Here is a 24,114-nt window from a genome sequence, read left to right on the forward strand (position 1 = left end):
AAAGTTACTTTCATGTTGCATGGCCTTAATTTAAAACAACATTTTTTGTTTGGGTATAACTATTAACTTCGCATTTAAAAAACCCCATTTGCAATGTGTTCATTCTATATTTATTTACTTGTACTGGGCAGAAGAACCAGATGCAGCACTTGGTTTCCTCTCTTTTTTTCTGTTCAGATTACAAGAGGAGACGCTCTCCATCATGCCTCGGCTCTTTGAGTGTTCCAATCAGACCGGGACCTTCCTGGCCACGGAAATAACAAATTTTACTCAAGATGACTTGGAAGAAGATGATGTATTCTTACTGGATGCCTGGGACCAGGTGGGTTTGAGGAAAGGAGTGAGAAAGGGGATAAACTTCCTTCTATTCAGTCCCTGGGAATATTGCCCTGAGATCATTTTTATTGCTCTGGGATAATTTTATTGCCATGATTTAATTGGAAAACTGTTTACTTTTATTTTTATTTGCCCATCTCATATACATGCTGGAATTTTCTGTGTTGGCCATAGATAATAGCTTGTCCTCCTCCTCTTGTTGTTTGTCTGATCATTCTGGATTTTTCTTCCTCTCTTATCCAGTCTTGATTTCTGTCCAGATTTCTTATTAAAATGATCACAATATCAAGGCCACTATATTAAGTGGTCTTCACAATATTAAGACCACTAGTATGTGGATGTAGAAATTTCCCTTGCAGACTTCTAAGTAGTCTATTGTCTTTGCAGATTAAAAAAATATCAATTGCATTGGTGCAGAAGGAAATGGTATTAATAAGTTTAAGAGAAATACGGATAAATAGATTTGTTGTCATTCAACATGATGGATTGTTAAAAGAGTCCCAGCAGGCCTTATTATTACTTCAGAAGATCTCTTGCCGATAACAGGGAAAAACTGGGCAAGCATGGGGAAGGGGCTGCTGCAGGAGCAGTCTTAGGAAAGTCACATACTGAAATCTGGGAAAGGGACAAATAATAAATAATAAAAAAAACTTTATTTATATTCCACCTTATCTCCCCGAAGTGATTCAGAGTGGATTCTAAACATAAAAGTCAAACATGCAAAAACCATACATCCATAGTAACTAAATTTAGCAACCCAACATATAAACATAAATTATGACTTAACAACTAAAATTAAATTAAAAACGCAGCCTGTTATTTCAGACATAAGACAAGACATCAAACATCAAACAGAAACGTTGATTTCCCAGTTCCTAGGGGGCAAATAGTTGAAAGACTGCACTGCAATAGAAAACAAAAGAAACCACTGTCTACTGCAATGCTATATATGCCAACTCAAAAAAAAAAGTCCCATTAAGTTCGGTGGTATATGTTTCCTGAATGAGCAACACTTCTTAGATTTCCCCCAGCCCCAGGTATAGATCTATTATGAGCTTGTACCCAAGGAAACTTTTAAGTATTTGCATGGATATTTCAGTCTTGAATTACTCTGAAGATCCAAATGTGGCTTCCTTTTGTAAGGATTATTTTTCTTGTAGGTTTTCCTCTGGATTGGCAAAGATGCAAATGAGGCCGAGAAGGAGGCTGCCGCTGTCACTGCCCAGGAATACCTCCGGACTCATCCTGTAAGCCGTGACCTGGATACTCCCATTGTGATTGTGAAGCAAGGCTATGAACCTCCAACATTCACTGGTTGGTTCCTAGCCTGGGATCCTCTCAAATGGACAGTAAGTGACAGAACTTGTCAAGCCTAGCAAAAGGCAGATTACGACAGGCTGAGGCCTTGTAGATCCAGTATAGTATAGTGGTTTGAGCGCTGGACTAGGATTCTTTGGGATCAGGGTTTGAGTCCGTGCTCAGCTATGGAGAGTCACTGGGTGACCTTCACTCACTAAGCCTCAGAGGAAAATAATAATAATAATAATAATAATAATAATAATAATAATAATCCTTTATTTATATCCCGCTTTTCTCCCTCACAGGACCCAAAGCGGCTTACAACATATTAAAATAATGTAAACAACAATCCAAATACATCAATGATGAAACATCCTAAAATATACAGTTTAAAACAACAATAATATACATTTACATTCTTGTAGCATCATGTCAGATTATATTGCACTTTATTCCAGTCCATAAACATTATGGTGTTTCTTGTTACTCCAGCTTAGTTTCCTTCACTAGGATGGCAACTGCCTTTGAACAAATCTTGCTACGAAAACCTTGTGATAAGGTTGCTATAAATCCAAAATTTCTTGAAGGCACACAAAAATAATGGGACCCTGTACCAGGAATGGAAATCATGTGTCTCTTCACCTCATGCTGTTGGAATGTAATAATAGTAATAATAATAATAATAATAATCATCATCATCATCACCATCATCATCATCATCTAGGCCACCTTACTTGGATCTGTACGCATCATTCGAAAATATATCACACAGTCCTAGACATTTGGGAAGTGTTCGGCTTGTGATTTTGTAGTACGAAATCCAGCACACACACACACACACACACACACACACATAGACCACCCTGTCTCCTCGGAGGGACTCAGGGTGGTTTACAACACATATGGCAAACATTCAGTGCCAACACAGGATCATATAACAAATTACATAACAGAAAATAGAACAGCCATTACTATAAACTTAATACCAAATAGAAATTAAACCAAAAAAATAACTAAACAACCCTAACAGACATAATCATGTAATACAAATTTAAACAAGGTAAAAATTTAAAGCCACTAAAACAGAGATAAAATAGTTGCCAACATCAAACAGGCTGAGGTCAATCCAGCATAGCTGGTTGTAAATAATGCTGAAGGCTGCAGTTAAACCATTTCTTTAATATATTTTTTTCATTTTACAGAAAAACACACAACAAATAAAGCAAAAACATATTAGACCCCTGCCTTGCAAACCACCGGTGATATATAAGCACCAGCACTAAATACAAGCAGTAGTTGGTGGCAGAATAATTTAATTGTTAGTGTTTAGACTCCAACAATATTTAAGTGAGACGTATGATCCTGTCCATGCCTTAAGTTAGAGCCATTACATTTAGGAAAACCTGTTTGTAATTTGGCTAAAGGCTTCATGGAATCTTTTCTTTCTCCAGTATTCAATACGTTTTGAATACTTTGAAAAATCAAATTTCGTTATCAGTTTGGGTGGTGCGATGCTCCTGTTCTTTTGTTATCTTCATATAGGACAAGAAAAGCTATGAAGATCTGAAGGCTGAACTGGCTGATGATAACAGTCTTGAGCAGCTCACTTCTGTAAGTATTGCTTTACTGAAGAGTCAAATATAGGGTAGGGAGCAAGGAGAAAGAATGTGTGCTTTAGCATTTTTGTACAGCTGTCTAAAGCAGCTTAATACATGTATTTTGGGTGGCTGGCTAAGTTTTAACACAAGCAGCTGAAAACCATTTAACAGTAGGGTTTAGTTCATGGGTGGGCAACTTCCACATGCTGATCCTTTGCCCTACCAAGCATACACCCTTGAAACCTCTGGAGCAGGAATATTTTTCTTTAGATATAATTTTGCACAATGACTCCCCCTCCTTTGTTGTTGTTTTAAGAGTGAAATTGCCATTTGGGCGGGGGTGGGGGGAACACAGCAGTGACTGGTTGGGAGAGCATAAAATTGAAAGGGCAAATTGAATACTGTATCATAGGAAGGAGGGCTGAGCAGGGAAGAGAGGATAAAGGTAAGTCATGGCAAAGATGACAGCAGCTCTAGAGATGAACCAGAGCAGCGAGGAACATGTCCTGTTGGGAATGGTAAGCAGGGAAAAAGACTGGCCTTCTAGAGCAGTGGTTCTCAACCTGTGGGTCCCCAGATGTTTTGGCTTTCAACTCCCAGAAATCCTAACAGCTGGTAGACTGGCTGGGATTTCTGGGAATTGTAGGCCAAAATACATGGGGACCCACAGGTTGAGAACCACTGTTGTAAAGGTTGCTCCCCTGGATGGCCCACAAGATCTCTTCCAACTCTATGATTCTAACTCAAACCATTATCCCCTGGTACATTCAGATTACTCTTACAAAATGACACCAAATCCAGGGTGCTTCCACTGGTCATTTATCACCTACTTGTCATTCTGCTCCCTAAAATATGCAACCTCTTAAAGTTTGCAGATTTAGAATACTTCAGCCAACAACATACAGTATAAGCATTCACACTTCAATTTAAACCACCCCAATGCAGTCCAAGACTCAGAAGTTTTGAAGGTTTTCCTTTTCCTTTTCTCATTCAGGAAATCCTGGGAGGAAAAGACGTTTTCACTGCCAACACTGCCTTTGGCAGTGTGTCCTTGTCGACATACCCTTTGGAGAAACTAGTGAACATGTCGGCTGAGGAGCTCCCCAAAGATGTAAATCCCGCCAGGAAGGAGGTGAGAGATTACAGGACGGCATTCAGAGTTTCTGTTTATAGGGATTTACCTTCTTGTAAGAGCAGCACGTAATATGCACATACAGGAGAAAAAAACCCATAAGACCCTTGCTCAATAAGCAAATGGCCTTTGGCAAGTCAATAAGATGAAAACAAGCAAACTTAGAAATCTTTTGTCTAATCAGTGCAAAAATGTTTTTAGACATGTTAAGAGGGAAAGAACATTTCCAAGACATATGGAAAATTATGCACAAGTGAAACCTTTTGCTTCTAGTTCAGTGGTTCTCAGCCTGTGGGTCCCCAGGTGTTTTGGCCTACAACTCCCAGATTTCCCAACCAGTTTACCAGCTGTTAGGATTTCTGGGAATTGAAGGCCAAAACATCTGGGGACTCACAGGTTGAGAACCACTGTTCTAGTTCTCCCAGAAGTGATTATTGCTAAGACAAGAATCTACTTCATTATGTTTCCTCATCATTATTCAATAATTGAAACCCAACTGCATCTTATTGTTGGATGTCAAGAATATCCACTGCTCCTGTGTGAAATGTCCCTGACTATCTAAACCAGTGTTTCCTAAACTCTGATCTTCCAAGTGTTTTGGACTTCAACTCCCAGAATCCCGGATCATTGGGCAAGGCAGCTGAGCTTTCTGTGAGTTGAAGTCCAAAACACCTGGAAGACCAAGATTGGGAACCATTGATTTAAACTGATCAGCTACAGTCAGCCCTCCACATTTCCTGGGGCCAGGAGCACTGAACCCCTACAAAAGTGAAAAATAGTAAATAAAATTAGGTCTTTTTTAATCTGATAGAAAACATTTATAAGAATCTCTAAGGTCCTCCACTATGACTCCATGCTCAACCTCTGCCCATAGTTGACCAAGAATTGCATTGGCAGATCTAGATTCCTGAAGAGGTGTTCTTTCCAGGAATCTCTGGTTCCTCCAGAATGGCTCTATGGTCAACTCGTAGATCTGCAAATGTCAAACTGTGGTTGTGGAAGTCCGGCAATTTACAGCACATGTCAAGCCTCCAATCCTGTAGTTTGCACTGGATTTATCAGCACAATTTCTAGGATAGAGGCTGTGTGCAGAAATCTGCACAATCCATGCCACAAAATCCAGCCAATTCCAAGTACTTTCCGAATCAGTGATGGAAACATCTAGTCTTCAAGAATGTACGAAGTCTACCAATATACAGAAGGATCTTTCAAAGGCTAGATGAAGTTGTTTAAAGATGCTATGTCTACAGATCTATATATTCAGTCCCTCTCTTCAGCCACGTTGAGTCCACAAATTGTTTTGCGATTGTCAAGAAATTGAAGAGTGCATGTTTTAAACATTCATAAACTCATACTGTTTAGTTTCAGAAAATAGGTTTGCAGTGTATTCCATTACAGATTTCTTAAGGCCGTCTCTTTTCTCCAGGTATTTATGGGAGGGGGGAGTTACCATATTAACTGCAGCTGAACCCACTTACAATTGTAGATTTCCCCATCTCTCATTCTTACCTTTCTTCTATCCATAGGACTATTTGTCAGAAGATGACTTCCTTGCTGTCTTTGGCATGTCTCGACATGAATATGCTGCTCTAGCTGTATGGAAGCAGCAGTCCCTCAAGAAAGAAAAAGGACTTTTCTAAATTTAAACTTCTACTGTTAGGTAGATGCATATTTTTAATTTAATTAATTAGTGCTTGACAACTGGAGCATCAACAGATTATCAAGCGAATGCCCCCACCGGGATTTTTGCAGGTGCAAGTTATTTTATAACCCCTCTACAGATGATTTTATTCCAAGCACTCAGAGCAGGTGGAAGAAAGTAGCCTTCAGCCTGGGATAGGGAACCTTTGGTCTTCCATGTTTTGAGCTATAATTTGCAATAAATCCTTAGCATTGGCTATGTTGACTGACTTACTTGGAAGTTCATAAACATCTGGAGGACTAAATATTTCCCCAGTATTGTATTGGTCTTGTTTCCCTTCTCAATTTCATTTCTCCTCCTACCTATGACAATGCTTGTCACCCAATACGAAGTTGTCACTTAGGATATTATGCCATTTCTCTTCCGAACTCTAAATGCATTTTGCCATGCAAAAGCTACTTTTTGAAACATTGACAAGAAAGGCTTACATGGCTGAATGTGACTCCACTGTCCTGTATTATGTACGTATGTTTGCCAACCAGATTTCAAGGCCATGGGACAGTGCCTTCACCAAGCTAAAATGGAACTGATGTGTTTCTTAACTGCTGCTAGACTTTGATAAAACGAGAGGTTGCTTACCTGTAACCGTAGTTTCCCTAGTGATGTGCTGTGAATTCGCACTAATGGTACTTCTGCGCATGCGCAGCATCGCTCCGGATCTTCAGTTAAGATTTAAAAGAATCGGCGGTTGGCCCCGCGCACACTCCCCAGTACACTATAAATAGACCGCGGCTGGTCAACCGCCTCCAGATCTCTTCCGCCGCTAAAGCAGCTAGAAGGAGGAGGCATGACAAACAGCGGGGAGGATGGGCGGGGCCGTGCGAATTCACAGCACATCACTAGGGAAACTACGGTTACAGGTAAGCAACCTCTCATTTTCCCTACGTGAGTGTGCTGTGAATGCGCACTAATGGTAAAAGACTAGCGAGCTACCCACCTTGGACGGCGGGAGTCATGCCACCGCAGAAAAAAGCACCGCTCGACCAAACGCCGCATCTTTCTTGGCTTTCAAATCCAGCTTATAGTGCGACACGAACGTCAGCGGAGTAGACCAGGTGGCAGCCCGACAAATGGCATCCAATGGCACACCCTTCCAGAACGCAGTCGTAGTAGACACCGCTCTTGTAGAGTGCCCTTTTACACCAACAGGAAGCTCACGTCCCGAATTCTTGTAAGCCAACTTGATCACAGAGACTATCCAGGAAGACAGGCGTTGTGATGAAACAGGGAGACCGCAGGTATCTTTTCTGTATTTAACAAATAACCTCGGGGTCTTTCTTAAATCTTTAGTTCTGCTGAGGTAAAAGGCTATTGCCCTACGTACGTCCAACAAATGAAGACTACGTTCCATGGGCGAAGTAGGAGCCTGAAAAAAGGCTGGCAATACAATCTCTTGGGACATGTGGAAAGAAGATGTTACCTTGGGAAGAAAGGAAATGTCTGTGCGGAGCACAACCTTATCCCTGTGGAACCGGAGGTAAGGCTCATCTGATCTAAGCGCACAGATCTCACTAACACGCCTGGCAGATGTTATTGCTACTAAGAAAGAGGTCTTCCAAGATAGATGCGAAATATCGCACGAGGCCATGGGTTCATATGGAGGGCCTTGAAGAGATGAGAGAACTACCTCCAGGCTCCACGGAGGAATAACAGGAATAACTGCTGGCTTAACATTACCAAACCCCTTAAGGAAGAGCTTGATTAAATACTCCGAAAAGAGGGAGGGCAATCCTTTCTTCCTCCTATACCATGATATGGCCGCCAGGTAACATTTCAGGGATGACAACGATAAACCCAAGTCAGACAACGAAACTAAAAAATCCAAAACTAACGAAATCGGGGCATTAACTGGATCAATGTTTTTCTCCTTCATAAATTTGGAAAAACGTGCCCATTTATATACATATGAACGCTTAGTTGATGGTTTCTGAGCTGCGTCCAGAATAGCCCTAACCGGGGCTGACAAGGGCGCAGAAGAACCTAACTGTCTGGAGCAATCCTCCAGGCAGTCAGTCTCAACATATGGGCATCCGGGTAAAGAACCTGCCCGTTTTGTGATGTTAGGAGATCTATCTTGTCTGGAAATCGCCTGTACCTCCCCTTGGACATCTCGAGAAGCACCGAGAACCATGGCTGGCGAGGCCACCAAGGCGACACTAGAATACAGTCTCCGTTGTCCCTCCGTATCTTTGAAAGAACTTTCGGGAGCAGCGGAAAAGGGGGGAACACATACAGAAATTCGGTGTTCCATTTGCGTAGAAACGCATCCCCTAGACAACCCTGTTTCAGATCCACCCTCCTGCGTGCACAATAGAGGGGGCACTTTGCGTTTTCCTGTGATGCAAACAGATCTATCGTCGGAAATCCCCAGATCTTGAAGATCGTATTGAGTTCCTTGCGATTGATAGACCACTCGTGATTGGACATGGGGGATCTGCTTAAGTTGTCTGCTAGTATATTCTCCTCCCCTGGGAGGTGAACAGCCAAGAGATGAATTTCCCTGGCTATGCACCACTTCCAGATGCGCATAGTCAGACTCGACAGGACCTGTGACCTCGTACCCCCTTGCTTGTTTATATAATACATCGATGTCGTGTTGTCCGTTACCACCTGAACTACCTTGCCTAACAGTGCCATCTCGAAGGATTTTAGCGCCTTTTCTACGGCGAGTAATTCCAGAACATTTATGTGGTACACTGACTCCTCTGGAGCCCACACACCCTGGGCAGTTAAGCCCTCGAAATGTGCGCCCCAGCCCCTTAAAGAAGAATCCGTCGTGACCACAGCGGACGGATCCGGGCTCTGGAAAGGCAAACCCACAGTTACATTGTCCGGCTCCGTCCACCACAAAAGAGCGCGTCGTATTTTTCCTGGAATGTGAAACCGCACATGGGGGTTGTCCAAACCAGGGCGAAATATAGTCAGGAACCAATTCTGGATGGGTCTTAAACGTAGCCGGGCATAAGGTGTAACGGCAGTCGTAGATGCCATGTGCCCTAACAAAATTTGGATTTTCTTTGCTGACACCTTCCTTGAACTTAGAGTGCGTGCAACCAAGGACTTGAGGGACGTAAATCGGTCCTCCGGCAGAAAGGCCTTTTGATGGACGGAATCCAAGACCGCTCCAATAAACTGGATCTTGCGAACAGGCAGTAGGTGAGACTTCTCCCTGTTTACCACGAGACCTAAAGACTGGAGGAGAGAGAGTGTTAGGTCTATATGCACATGCAAGCGTTCTCGCGATACCGCCACCAAAAGCCAGTCGTCTATGTACGGGTAAACCGTAACGCCCCTAGTTCTAAGATATGCAGCAATCACTGCCATGCATTTTGTAAATACTCTGGGTGCTGTTTTAAGGCCGAAAGGTAAAACATTAAATTTATAGGCTCTGTCTCCAACCATAAAGGCGAGATACTTCCTATGATGTTCAGCCATGGAAATATGAAAATACGCGTCTTTTAAGTCTATTGTTGCAAACCAATTTTCTTTATTTAGAAGAGGAAGGATCACAGAGAGAGAAACCATTCGAAATTTCTTTGTATCAATGTACATGTTCACTCCTCTTAGGTCTAAAATAGGACGCAATCCACCTCCTCGTTTAGTTACTAAAAAATAACGTGAAAAGAAACAGTCATGGAACATAGAACTATCAATACGGGTAATTGCTCCCTTCACTAGGAGAGTTTCAACTTCTTCCAGCAATGCTGGAGACTCTGGAGTGACTTTCAAACATCCCAACGGGGGTAATGAGGTGAACTCTATTGAATATCCCTCCTCAATTATCTGGAGGACCCACCTATCAGTGGTGATTGAAGCCCAAGCCTGGGCAAAAGGACGAAGCCTATCCTTGAACCAAACATAACTTATAGGTTTAGGAAACTCAGACACACTATCCTTGGGACAGATGGTATCAGAAACACAAAGTTCGTCAAAGACGACGTCTCGAACTACCTGCGGCTTTAGCCTTAGTCTGGTATGGTTGATACCTGGACTTTGCATTGTAATTTTGTTTCCGGCCAAATTGGAATCTCGATGAAGCGTTCCGATTACCCTGATTTGGATTAAACCCACTAAAACTCGGTCTACGATAAGAGGATGGAGTTTGCTGCCAGCGTTGTCTTTGAAAGTTACCTGGCTGCCATGGGTATGGGTATTGATTAGGATATTTAGCTGCTTGTAAAACTTCACGTGAGTGTTTAATTTTCTCATCCGTTGTTGGGTCAAAAAGACCTTCCTCAGTCATAGGAAGGTCTTCCGCCAACATACGGCTCTCTTCGGATAGCGTTGAAGCACGAAGCCACGCATGACGCCGTATGGCCGTGGCAGAGGCAAGGAGCTTGCCCGATGTCTCAGCCATATGTTTGGCGAAGTCTTTCTGTAACCTAGAAAGAATAAGAGCTTCAGCCTGATATGCCCTGGGAAGACGACGGTCTTCAGCCGGTAGGCGATTGATATAGGGCAACATATTGTTCCAGAGAAAACTCTGGTATCCACTGAAATAAGTGGCATAGTGTGCCATTCTGGCGAACAATCCTGCAGCAACATGTATTTTCTTCCCAAGGGAATCAATCTTTTTTCCCTCCTTATCTGGAGGTGTTATCGAATACTTCTTAGGTCTCTTTGACCTTGCTGCCTCTGCCACCACCGTATTAGGCAATGTTGGATGGGCAATCCAGCCCGCTAATGACAAATCAATTTTGTAAAGAAGATCAACCCTTCTAGGAACTGCAGGAGCGGCCGACGGGGAAACATCAGGAACTTTAGTTAACTTTAACAGATATGGTAAAGTCGGGAGTAACAAAGACGAAGAACTGTCCTGCTCCTCGGAAGGGTACATGGGATCATCCACTGTGGAGGCCGGTTTTGGGGCCGGAATGCTTAAAGCAGTTATCATCCTGCCAATCAGCTGAGCAAACGTGTTGTAGTCCTCAGCACGCTTCGCATTTGTGGTCTGATCCTTCTCTGCATTGGAGGAATCAATCACTTCCACAGAAGAATCTGATTCACCATCATCCAATGGAGGTTGGTCTTCAGAAATTGATGGTAGTGGCGTATGTCTCTGATCACAGAAGGTCCCTTGATGACTATGACGAACTGGCAAAACCTCTCGTCTTTGCAGCTGTTTGTCAGTCCGCTTTCTAGATCTGTATTCTATAGCATCACAATTAGAATGGTAAGTGTCCCCATGATGCTGGGCAATTGGAGGGCCACAATATATAAAACGCCCCTGGGGGGTGATCTCATAGACTCCTGGGTGTGGAAGGGGGCGTCCACTGTCACTTTGATACTCCCAATGTGCTCTGGAGGTCGATTTTGCCCTCCGTGCGCGCGCACGCCTGCGCACCCTTGCAGAGCATGAAGAATCAGAGCAAGAAGTGGAGGAAGAAGAGGAGGAGGAGTCACTGGAGCTGGAGTCTCGTCGTCCCCTCTTGCGCTTATGAGTGCGCGAAGGAGCGCGCGCACGGCGCCGAGGCATGGCCCCCGATGTCGAGGCGGCAGCAGGCATATCCGATGCCGAGGGACGCGTTGCCATGGGCGCCTGTCCTGGCTCCTCCCCAGAGTTCGCTTCTTGGGCTGCAGGGGAAGCCAGCGCCGAGAGCGTAGGCATGGGAGGCGTCAGGGTTTCCTCCTGCGCACGCGCGGGGCGTGCTACAGCCGGCCTCGGCTCTCTTTCGTTTTCAATTTCCTCCCTTGCTCGCACGGGGCGAACGGAGGTCGATGCTGGCTCCAGACTTGCTTTGGAGCCACGTGGAGGGGTCTCGCTTCCCTTCTCAGAGGGAGAGAGCATTCTTGAAGCCGCGGCCTCGGTTCCTACTTTTTTTGGGAACTTTGCTGCGGCCGTTTTTCCTTGAAGAGTCTTGGATTTTTTGACCTTCTTCGTCAATCCTGCTTGGACCGCCATTTCAGGTAAGGTTTGTTCTTTCTGACTAACATTTTGGTGTAGATCAGGGAGAAGCGCCCGTTCATAAAGGGCAGCCTTCAAACGGATCTCCCTGTTTTTTCTTGTTTTAGGAGTAAAGGACTGACAAATGGCACAAGCTTGTGTTAAATGTCCTTCTCCGAGACATGCTATGCACAAGGAATGTGCATCATTATCAGGAATGTTGCCCTGGCAAGCAGAGCAACGTTTAAAACTCTTTGTATTAGACATCTCTGCTATTTAGCAGAGACAAACAATGAAATAACAATAAAATAGGATTAAAATAATCAATAATCTCTTAAGTTAAGACAGTAAAGATCCGAGCTTGCTGGCTTTAGCGCGGATGAAGAGATCTGGAGGCGGTTGACCAGCCGCGGTCTATTTATAGTGTACTGGGGAGTGTGCGCGGGGCCAACCGCCGATTCTTTTAAATCTTAACTGAAGATCCGGAGCGATGCTGCGCATGCGCAGAAGTACCATTAGTGCGCATTCACAGCACACTCACGTAGGGAAAATAATGTTCAGGTATAAAATTGCTTCTTTCCATGACAACCTCCTACACCGAGCATGGGCAAACTTTGGCCCTCCAGGTGTTTTGGACTTCAACTCCCACAATTCCTGACAGCCTCAGCTTAAGCGGTTGAGGGGGGAAAGGAAGGGGCCTGAGGCTGCCAGGAATTGTGGGAGTTGAAGTCCAAAACACCTGGAGGGCCAAACTTGGCCCATGCCTGCCCTACACCAATGTAAAAGGAATGTATTTAATTATAATCATCCTGAAAAATAAGACTAGGGCTCAGTCTCAATTCAATTTAGAATGTAGGAAGCTTGGATGTGTTTTTATATGCAATTGTGAAGTAATTGGGTACACAATACAACAAGCAGCTACTATTGCCATCGTCTCTCAAGCTTTTACAACTGTAAGAAGTAGTTGGTTGACTACTAACAACAGCTGATTGGGGAAACTGAATTTTCCTTATAAAACCTATGGGGATGGACAAGGGGGAATACAGACACCTCCTGGCTGTTTTTTGTTTGTCTTTTGCTTTCTGATGTTCATTCCAACTGGAGGGAAAACTAATTTGCCAACCAGAAGTATGGCTGGGGAATGTGATGTTAAATCTATCAACTAATATAATGTATGTACAGTAAATATGTTTTAGACTGTGCCTCCAGAAATGTTTCTATTCTTGAAATGATTACCAGTAAGTCCATACATGTTAAAAGAATTACAGAAAGCACTAAGCCTTGAAATATCATTCAAAATATAGAATTCATTTCTAAGATGTAGAAAACAAGTAATATTACTTTTTAAAGCCATTATTACAGAGAATAGAAGGCACTGAGCAGCCTGCGCTCTGGCACCACGAGATGCGGAGCTAACCTTATGAAATGGGGCCACAAAGTGGAGTCCACAACATGCAAGTGGGAAGAAAAGTGAACCAGAGGCCATCTACTGCAATGCAGTCTGTGCCCTTCCACATGCACAATGGAGGATCTTCGTACAGCAACACCAGGGGCACTCAAAGTGGTCAGCTTTTGGTCAAAGGAAATTTAGTAGAATGCCAAGTTTTTAACTTTGGTTGTGGGTTTTCTATACATTATACCTGTATTCTCAATGAGCTTCTGACACAATAAATAAATACATACATAAATGAATAGAGAAGAGTGACAAAAACCATGCTGTTAGAAAAGCAGAGTTAAACTGTAAGATGTTTGCAGGTTTCTAGAAAGAAAAACCAGAAATTCAGTATTAATAAAGTGTTTTAATTTCTCTGAGGTTGATCTACACATCATTTAAAGAGGAAGAAAATAGGCAGAATTGTAAAGAGTACATAGGTACAAGTCTGCTAAAACACAGAAAAGTGCTGCTTCATATTAAGTGTCAAGGGACACAAAGTGATTTCCAACATAAAAACCAAGGCATTCCCCTACAACTGCCATGACCAGGAATTTAAGAAACACTCTTCCCCCCTCCAAGTTTTCACATTGTAATTTATTAAAGCATAGAGGAGTAATGAAGTGGATTAATGCTAGAAGCGCACAGCATAGAGTAAGTATACCACACTTCAATTTTTTTCATTCAAAGGTAGTCAACTCCCAGTCCAGAATGTTTAACTCCACATCTTAGACTCCGACTGCAGACAACAGAACTTCCATGAATTTCAAGTGGAAGGTTGTTGTCTTTAATGCTATATAACTAACCCACCCTCAAATTGGCAGCTCAAAAAAAAAAACCCCATTTAACATCTCAAAGACCCTGCACGAAGCAGGTGGCAGTGGTTGCTGATTCTCTATAAGGAAACAGAAGATCCAAGTGGGCAAACTCGGCAGAATCTTTTCTGTTTTCCTCCAGTGTCTTTCCAAATCTGAGTATTATGAAGTGCTGAGGATTCAATTTCCAAATGTGAGGAGGGAAAAACCCCAAAACTAAAGCCTTTTGAGCAAACCCTATTATCTGCAAGCTTAGGTGCTGGTTCATGGCCCGGGGGGGGGGGGGGGGATCAAGTTTCATTAGGCAGTATTTTGGTTGGTTTTTGTTTTTTTCTAGAGGCCTACCCGAGTTACTTCTTAAAATCCTTGAATGTACAAGGTTAGTTTTACTGGCCAGGGGAGGAGTCAACTGAGGGGTTTACTAACTTAGTGCAAACACACATATGGCTATTTTTCTTTATCAAAAAGTAAATATGCAGGAAAAGCAAAAATAAGGGAACAAGGGAAAATCAAAATAAATATATGCACAAGCTCATAATGGACTCGTGTTTAGCTGCTGCATTCCTTTGAAACCAAAAATAGCATCCTTGAGAAGATGTCCCAAACTGTTTCATGACACTCAGTTCTAAAAACAAACCCCTTTCAAAACCCAATTCCCATGAACAGGAAACAGAATTCTGGATGCCAGCAGCTGCAGCTCAAACTCTCAAGAGGTTTCCATATCATTTCCAAAGTGATGGTATGATGGGAATCTGTTCAAAATTATATATTTCAATATTTGGTTTCAAAAGTAATCCTGAAATTTTTTATGAAGGGTAAACATTTGCACAGCTTTAGCATTAAAATATGTTGAAGAACTATACAATATCCAAAATTGATTTAGTTAGTAGCACAGTATTATCCTTCCACAACAAGCCAGCTTTCTACAGATACTGGACATAGTATGAAATGCAAACCAGGATGTAAATGAAAATGACCATAACATGTTCTACAGGGTCCCTTCCTTGCCAGTGTATTTTGGTTCAGGGAGAAGGAACCTATTTAGAAGGATGACAACAAACTGACTTGCTGCTTGATACAGTCAGTCACCACTTCTTGCTAAATAAAAGCCGTGCTGCCAAAGGGAGAAAGGCTTTTCTCATGTTGCATTCTCTGGATGAAGCAAATCAATCTTACAGAACACATATTTGTTTGGGTTAATATCACATCCAGATACTCCATAATTTCTTAATAAGACACAGACCCATAACTATTTTTTGACTAAATAAATGACCTAATTTGCCTTTATCATCCTATAAGTATAGGGCTACAGATGTGATATTAACTACTAATTGCCATGAACTGGATACAGGCCCTTCCATTTAAAGGCATAATCAAGATCTCTGAGAGGCTTCCACTAGAAAAAGGGTGACTATAGCAGATTTTCCTGAAGCCCTCAATGCCAGTTCATTTTCTATATGAAGCTATGGGGAAGGAAATATCTCCAAATCCGATTTTGAATATGTGCGCATGCATGGGTTTGTGTATCTGTGTGTGTAAATGGAGGGGAGAGATGAAGACCAGGAGTATCATATATTATAATGTTATCTTTTTCACAGAAAGAAAATTGATTTATTCCTTGCTAAAAAAAAAAAAAGAAACAAAAAAACCCCTCAAGAGTGAAGTAACTTCAGTCATCAACAATACAAAATCACAGTAGCAGAATACAGCATTTTATAGTTTAAGGATTGAGAACTTTGCCTTGCTCAACACAATAGCTAAACATTGAAATAAAGTTATATTAGGCTTCAATGCTACATGTAGCAAGTGTCACTTAGAATTGCATGACTGAGCAACCATCTCAGCTCCTCTTAAACATTTGAAATGACAGGGTTGAGACAGAAGGAAACAAAGTTATTCGCAATTTTACTGCCACATAAAAAAGAAAGAAAGAAAATAAAAACATTGCAATTAACTTTCTGTAGTAAATTAGGGAAGTTTGCAAAGTGATTCTAGATTACATTTTCCTGTTTAGCCAAGATAAGCTTCCTTTTATCCTAATGAATCAAACTTAATATTTCTGCCCAGAAATGTTTTTGCAAACAAGACATAACAATATTTGGAAACTTTGTGGGGAGGAAGGGGATTTCATCTGATTGAACTGCTCTTACCAGAGGCAACTAGAACAAGTCCAAATATATTTTAAGGTTTCATCTGTCAGCATATGACTCTTGTCCAATATGGTAAATCTGGGAAAGATCTCTCCCTTCAAGCATGGGCGGTTTCTCAGGCCTGGAGGCTGATGCAAATATGTGGAGAAGCAGAACAGAACTGCTGTTGTTCGTGCTTCTATTGCCAATTAGCGCTGCCTGGGAAATGCCCGACAAAAGGCCTGGCAAAGGCTAGACCTGAAAGCTTCCACTGTTAGCAGCCTTCCCTGCTAACAGCCCAAAGTGAGACACAGCAAACAGATACATATCAACATCCACACACACTCACAGAGAAATAAAATTGTCCTGCAAATGGCAGTACATAAAAAAAGGAAAACAGTCAAAAAGAATAAAAACTTTTTAAAGTTAAAATATATATATGTAGATATATACATATATAATATTATTATCAAACAAGGAAGAAAGTGAACTATAAAGATGGTATATCCAACAGGTTCCAGAGCACCAAGTTTCTTCGATCCTTTCGATCCTGGGTTGTAAATGACAAGTGCCCAAATTAATCCGTTCACAATTTCAAGGAATACCACTTAGCTGCCTAGTTACAACAACTTTCCAGCGAACATTTTGGACACAACATATGCCAGATTACAAACTATTGCTTATTTTGTTCATGTGTGTGAGAGAAAAATTTCCAAAATTGATCTTCTCCATTTTCCTACAGTAGGTAAATGGGTGAACTTGCAGTCTCCTTTCATGCTATCCTTTGATGAGTTTCTGAAGGAGCTGTTGATTCACTATCTTGATTTACTTCCATTGGTGGCAAAAGAATTTCTTGAATATCGTAACTAGAGAAAAAGGAAGAGAACTTTGGATAGAAGATATTTCACTGCATGGATGAAGTCAATGGTCCATTCCTCCAACTCCAAGGGATTTGTCTCAACGATGCCCTGAGTTCTTGAAGGTTTGTGGCTCCTGCACATCAAATACAAAAGTTCAGAATACTTTGCGCTTAGGAAAAAACGCTCTTTGCAGGGGCTGCCACACAAGGCGTATTCTTTTCCACTTCTAGCAAATCATCAAATATGTCCCTAGGGAAGAGGAGAGGTTCATATTAGTATTTATATTAAAAGAAACAAGGGATGTTCAAGGCAAAGAATTATAGTCAAGGGACTAACAGAGCAAAGCATGGCCTAGCCATCTTACATCTTTCTGATTTAAGGCTGGGAAACTGATGCTCCTAGGACATGCATAAGCAATTCTAGGCCGTATAGGAGGTAGCCAGCAGGAAGGCATTTTAACAATTTAGTAAATAAATAAATAAATAAAACAATTATCTACTTGTGCATATAAAAAAAGATGTAGCCACTGCGGTCTCTGTCGCTCTGCACCGAGGCCTCCTGAATTCTGGACACCGCCAAGTCATTGCACGTGAACCACGCCTGCTTGCGGATGTCATACACATCACTAATATAGTGACCTGAAAAGTAGTTAAGTGAAAGAGGAAAACAGATTGCAATTAATAGATTACATTAAGAAGCCCAACCTTTTCAAGGCAGTTTATTAGAGTTGCCAAATAATTGCTTTCTTATTCAGAACAGAACTGTCATAGAAGTGGTATTTACCTGAAGATGATGTGTCTCCAATATGGCTGACAACACTAGTGAGGCGATACGAATTCGGAAGCTCTCCTGTCTGGGAAAGAAATCCATTATTAATTTTACTTTATTCCCAAATAACATTTTCACTTGGTTCAGACAAGAGGGTTGGTTAGGGATTTTATGGTGAAGCTTGGCCAGATTATGGTATAAACACTGGGATTCTTCCTTTGAATCTAATTACTTTTTCCAGACCTGAAAACAACTGAAAAGGCTAATCTTTAGCTTACAGGATGGATGGATATAGTTTATGGCGAGTGGAGGGTATTTTTCAATCTCTCTGCCAAACTAGTAGGGAAGAAAGCAAATCCTATTTAGTGCAATTTTATCCTTGGAAATTGTTCTTCTCATCACAGCAAATTAGATTTTCATGTCAACAGAAGCTTTGTGCAAGTCTAATTGTTCAATGGTTGGAAAACTTTCTTGAGGCACAGATGAGGAAGAGGGATATCTTGGCTTCTGTCTGCTGGAAACATTTGAGTTTGAAGAAGGCAGCAAAGACGAGTACACAGCATTTCCAAAAAAATGGTTTCTTTTTTGCATAAACAGGAGTCTTTCAAAATTATGCAAAATAAACACAAAAGAGCTCTTTCACAATATAGAATTTGAGTGTTTGTTTAGTGGCCTGGAGACCAGGGTTCAAATTGCCTACTGGATGTCCTTGAGCAAGTCATACTCTCTCCAATTGAGAAGAAGGCAAAGACAGCCCTCTCTGAACAAAGCTTGACATGAAAACACCCGACAGGGTCACCATAAATCAAAAGCAATTTGAAGGCATATAACAACAACAACAACAACAACAACAACACCAACAGCAACGCTCTGGACACATTTCATACATTTAATCAGGGTCATTTTGAACACCTGACTCTCTCCAACACAATCTTCCTTTCCCAAAAGTTATTGCTAGCTCCACCACACCAACTCTAAGATTCTAGGATAATTCCCTCAAATGCATCCGGGTGTATATATTAAAGGGCTGTCCTTGTCAGAAGGCCAGATGAAATTCCCTTGGATGGCAGAGCAAACACTTTCAAGAAAACTGTGTGCCATGTGGACCACAACACTCCAGTGATTCTGGCTGTGAAAGCCTTTGACAATATAATATTTACACCATCTTATCTGTCACAATTCAGAGGAGAGGGAGAGAAAAATCCTCTACAAACATGTGAAGTTAACCGATTCTCACCATTCACATATTTCTGAATATGTCTGAATGAATAATGCAGTGTCTTAACTACTGTGCTTGTTATTTCATATGAAGTAAGATAATTGGGACATATTTCAAATATACTCATGACAATTTCCTCTTCCAAGACATTTATTACACTTCCCTTCTCTTTGAGAAAACATTTTAACCTTTTAGGTCACATAAGAGGCAGAACCACAAGCCTCAACTGGGATGGATGAAGGAGAAAAGGAAAGAAAGTAAGGTTGCTTACCTGTAATCATGTTTCTTCTAGTGGTAACTGTGAAATTCACACCTGTGGTATTTCCCTGCGTCCACGCAGCTGACTCGGATCTTTCTTGAAAGCTTTTCCTAATTAGGGACTCCAGCCCCGCCCATCTACTCCTAATAAAGCCAGGCAGTGGGGCTTGGAGCCTTAATTCCGTACCGCGAAAGACAGTCAGAGATAAAAGGCATGACAGAATGTGGGGAGGATGGGCGGGTTGTGTGAATTTCACAGTTACCACTAGAAGAAACATGATTACAGGTAAGCAACCTTACTTTCTTCTGCGTGGTACTGTGAAATCCACACCTGTGGTAGACTAGCGAGCAGTCCCACGGATGGCGGGTGTCATGCTAGTGCAGAAAAAAGTACTGCTCTCCCAAAAGCCGCCTCCTTCTTGGCAGCTAAATCCAATTTATAATGGGAGACAAAAGTATGCGGTGGTGACCATATGGCCACTCGACAGATATCATGCAGAGGTACACTGTGCAAAAAAACCATGGAGGGTGCCAATGCTCTAGTGGAATGAGCATGGATCTGAACAGGTAAGTCCAGTCCTGCCATTTCGCAAACTAGCCGGATAGCTGCAACTATCCAGGCCGCCACCTCTGGGTAGAAACAGGAAGGCCCACAGTATCCCTACGGTACTTAACAAAAAGTCGTAGGGACTTCCGTAATGGAGCTGTGCGGTGGACATAAAAAGCAAGAGCCCTCCGCACATCAAGAAGGTGCAAAGACTGCTCCAGGGGAGTAGAAGGATTTGGAAATAAGGTTGGAAGGACAATGTCCTGAGACATATGAAACTATGATGCTGCCTTAGGTAAGAAGGAAATGTCTGTGCCCAGCATGACATCCTTATGAAATTTCAGGTAAGGACTATCGACTCAAGAGCCATAAGCTCGCTAGCGCGACAAGCAAAAGTAATAGGCACTAAAAATGCCGTTTTCCATGATAGATGGAACATGTCAGAAGTGACCATTGGCTCAAATGGTGGTTTCGTAAGGGCGAAAAGAACAACCTCCAACCTCCAAGAGGGGGGCACAGGCCTACTTGGGGCCAGAAATTTGTAAAGCCTTGCAGAAATCTCTTTACAAGAGGATCGGATAAAGGAGAGGGAAGAGAATGCTCGCTTCTAAACGAATCTATATTTGCCAGATTGACCTTCAAGAATGATAATGAGAGTCCTGAATCTGACAGAGAGATCAAAAAATCCAGGAGGAGGGAAGTGGAAGCAGACAGAGGCTGAACCCCTTGCTTTTGTGAAAAAATGCAAAAATGACACCACTTACAAATGTAACAATGTTTAGTGGCAGGTCTCAGGTCAAGGTCCAAAGTGCCCTTTACTGGTTGAGAGAGGGCTGAGGCTGGAGCTGCCACGCCGTCAACCGGAACTGAGTGACCTGGGAGTACGGGACTGGGCTGTTGCCCATAGCCAGCAAGTCTGGCCTGAGTGGCAACTGAATGGAACAGCTGCCTGCAAGTTGGAGCAGAATGACAAACCATGGCTGGCGGGGCCACCATGGCGTGATGAGAATGCAATCTACCTGCTCTGCTTGAAGACGAGAGACCACGCTGGACAGCACTGGCAATAGTGGAAAGATGTACAGGAGGGTGGATGTCCAATCCAGGAGAAAGGCATCTCCCAACAGCCTGTCTGGTGGAGGCAAGACGTGCTCCAAAGAATTGGCACTTCATGTTGGCGGGAGAGGCAAACAAGTCCAGAAGGGGAGTGTGCCATCTGACAAAGAGTTCCCATGCCTGGGAAGGAGGAAGGGACCATTAGCGGTCAGTATAAACTGTCTGACTGAGGGAGCCAGCAAGAGAGTTCTTGATGAATGGCACTGATGGTTATGGTATACCAGTCCCAGATTCTGATGATGAGGGCAAGCAAATCACAATCGTGGTGGTGGTAGTAAGGTGGACAATACTGTCCATGAGCAAATGAGAGATAAGGTGCAGTGCCATTTCTACTGCGAGTAACTCCAATGTGCTCCATGCCCTCTATGGCCGCCTAAGGACCATGGATGGTGTGACCCTTAAGGTGAGCTCACCACACTGAGAGGGAAGTGTCGGTTGCTAACATCGCCCACACAGAGATTGGAGCGATGAGTCCACTAGTTGAGAGACCTGAGGATGGCTAGAGGGACAATGACACATTCATTGGGCTCATCCTGCATGGGATGAAGTGCCCGAAGAAACCAATTCTGGAGAGGCCGAAGGTGCAAACAGGAGAAAGGAGTGGCAGCTGTGGTGAATGCCATGTGTCCCAAAAAGCACTGGACATCCTTGGCATGGATGTATGGCATCTGCCAGACTCAAAGAGCTAATGAATGCAGATTCAGAAACCTGTCTGCTAGCAAGTAGGCCCTTGCATGCCAAGAGTCCAATACAGGCCCAATGAATTGGTTGTTTGGATAGGCTGAAGAAGAGATTTTACCTTGTTGATAAAAAGACCAAGCGTCTGCTAGAAAGACAGAGTAAAGTGAATGTTCCTCTATAGATACTCACAGGACTGTGCACCAGCAACCAGCCATAAATATAGGGGTAAAGTACTACCCCGTGCACCCAGGGATGAACCGGCATACAGCCATCTCCTTAGTAACACCTGTGGAGCTGTGGAGATACCAGAATGAAGAACTTGAAATGAAAAAGCCTGACCCATGTCTTGCTGGATAACAGAGGGAGGATGGTTGGTAATGACAATACCTGAAATTTGCAATATGCAATATATGCATAAAATCCTGTAAGGTCCAAACCTGGCCAAAGCCCACTGCCTTTATTGGAAACCAAAAAACAGCTGGGGAAAAGGAAAAAGAAGGAAACATAGAAAGATGTAAAGAAGCTACTGCTCCTTTTGAAACAAAGTAATTACCTCCTGCTAGAACACAGGAGGAGGAGTGGCCCGTAGAGTCCCTACTGGGGACAGTTTGAAAAATTCAATTGCATAAACATGCTCTGTAATCTCCAACACCCATGAGTGAGAAGAGATCTAATGCCATGCATCTAAAAATGATGAGGTGGAGCTCCAAAAACTGGAGCTGAAGGGTTGGAGGCTATGAAAGAAGAGAAAATGCATGCGAAAAAACGATTGGCCCTGATCTACTTCTTCCCTTTAGTTTGTTGTCACCCCTGGATAATTAAGCTGAGGGGCTGGCCACCACAATCTAGGCTAGATTGTGGTAAAAAGCCAAACTTAGAAGTAGGCTATGTTCTGCCATGGGCAGTTATCCCGCCATTGCTCTGCCTTCTTTGGAGAGGGTAGAGGATCTACACATGCTGGTGGATGGCTGCTGCAACAGCAGCAAACACCTTTAGTACTGTATCGGTGCTGTGCTTAGCCGTAGCGTTGTGATGAGAAGCTAAGGTGAGATACTACTGACAGAAAGCCCTTGGGATCTGTTGATGTTGTAGGGGAAGAAGATCCAAATAAGGTGCTGAGCTATGCCACAAGAGCACCTGATAGGCTGCCATACAAGCATGGTAATGAATCATGCAAGTGAGTAGGCTAGCAGTGGGGTGGATCTTCTTATCACAGTGGATTAAACAACTTTGACCACAATAAAGTTCAGTTAGTAGGCTTAACTAACCACTCTGCTGAAGAGGTGCGTATGCAGTAAAGTGCATTTACAAACTTAGAAATTCCAGACACAGATACAGGAGTTGCCCTTTGTTTTTCGCCAAGCTTAAGCGAATATGGAAGTGCTGGGAGAACTGTACTTGGAGCTTGTTTCTGCTGTTGCTCAACTGAGAAAAGCAGATCCTCTAAGCAATCAAGGAGGAAAAATTAGGTAACACATCCCCTAAGGAAGCTGGGATGGAAAAATCCTCCTCAAGAGTAGGAGAAATCTGCTACTCATAGGAGTCAGAATCTACATCAGACTCATTGACTGGTTGCAGCTGAAGGAAGCACCAGAATGAGCTTAGGAAAAAGTTTTAATAAACTCCTGAAAACCAAAAGAAGGGACTACAAATCCTTGAAAAGGAGAGGAGGGTGCAGTTTGCCTATGCAAAAGAGTAGCAACCTACCTGTTGAGGCATGGGCCAAGTGGAGATGGGGCCCAAAAGACACAGTACTTACAGTCTGAGCCGTCACTGAAGCTCCCAGGCAGCATGACGCAGAGGGAGGATAGTAGCCCGAAGGCCCCTCCAAGGAGTTATATTCCATGGGCTTAGACCCAAAGCCTTGGCAGCCATCACTCACACAGGTGGCGTGGCTACCTTGAGCCTCCCCTCCCCTGAGGGGGGCAAAAGCATGGCAGGGATTGTTGCAACACAAAGGCCCCTCCAAGGCGTTATATGCCATGGGCGTGGAGGTAAAGCCTTGGCTAGCCATCACTCACACAGGTGGCGTGGCTGCCTTGAGCCTCCCCTCCCCTGAGGGGGGCAAAAGCATGGCAGGGATCGTTGCAACACAAAGGCCCCTCCAAGGCGTTATATGCCATGGGCGTGGAGGTAAAGCCTTGGCTAGCCATCACTCACATAGGTGGCGTGGCTGCCTTGAGCCTCCCCTCCCCTGAGGGGGGCAAAAGCATGGCAGGAATTGTTGCAACACAAAGGCCCCTCCAAGGCGTTATATGCCATGGGCGTGGAGGCAAAGCCTTGGCTAGCCATCACTCACACAGGTGGCGTGGCTGCCTTGAGCCTCCCCTCCCCTGAGGGG

General features: G+C 43.1%; 2 protein-coding genes across 6 annotated transcripts in view; one reads left to right on the forward strand and one right to left on the reverse strand.

Annotated features, from left to right (window-relative positions):
- The window catches only part of VIL1 (villin 1), a 54,724-nt gene extending 48,461 nt beyond the window's left edge, over nucleotides 1-6,263 (forward strand). For all 3 annotated transcript variants that reach the window (XM_067460587.1, XM_060773491.2, XM_060773500.2), the window contains 5 exons: nucleotides 178-322; nucleotides 1,497-1,685; nucleotides 3,178-3,246; nucleotides 4,228-4,365; nucleotides 5,892-6,263. In XM_067460587.1, the coding sequence (XP_067316688.1) occupies nucleotides 178-322; nucleotides 1,497-1,685; nucleotides 3,178-3,246; nucleotides 4,228-4,365; nucleotides 5,892-6,005 (655 nt within the window). In that variant the 3' untranslated portion in view covers nucleotides 6,006-6,263. The remainder of the gene's footprint in view (nucleotides 1-177; nucleotides 323-1,496; nucleotides 1,686-3,177; nucleotides 3,247-4,227; nucleotides 4,366-5,891) is intronic.
- A 9,625-nt stretch (nucleotides 6,264-15,888) lies between these two features.
- USP37 (ubiquitin specific peptidase 37) overlaps nucleotides 15,889-24,114 on the reverse strand; it is a 40,261-nt gene continuing 32,035 nt past the window's right edge. For all 3 annotated transcript variants that reach the window (XM_067460582.1, XM_060773462.2, XM_060773454.2), the window contains 3 exons: nucleotides 17,971-18,040; nucleotides 17,687-17,825; nucleotides 15,889-17,436 (listed from right to left, as the gene is read on the reverse strand). In XM_067460582.1, the coding sequence (XP_067316683.1) occupies nucleotides 17,358-17,436; nucleotides 17,687-17,825; nucleotides 17,971-18,040 (288 nt within the window). In that variant the 3' untranslated portion in view covers nucleotides 15,889-17,357. The remainder of the gene's footprint in view (nucleotides 17,437-17,686; nucleotides 17,826-17,970; nucleotides 18,041-24,114) is intronic.

Source organism: Anolis sagrei, chromosome 1, assembly GCF_037176765.1.
Source record: "Anolis sagrei isolate rAnoSag1 chromosome 1, rAnoSag1.mat, whole genome shotgun sequence".
NCBI lineage: Eukaryota > Metazoa > Chordata > Lepidosauria > Squamata > Dactyloidae > Anolis > Anolis sagrei.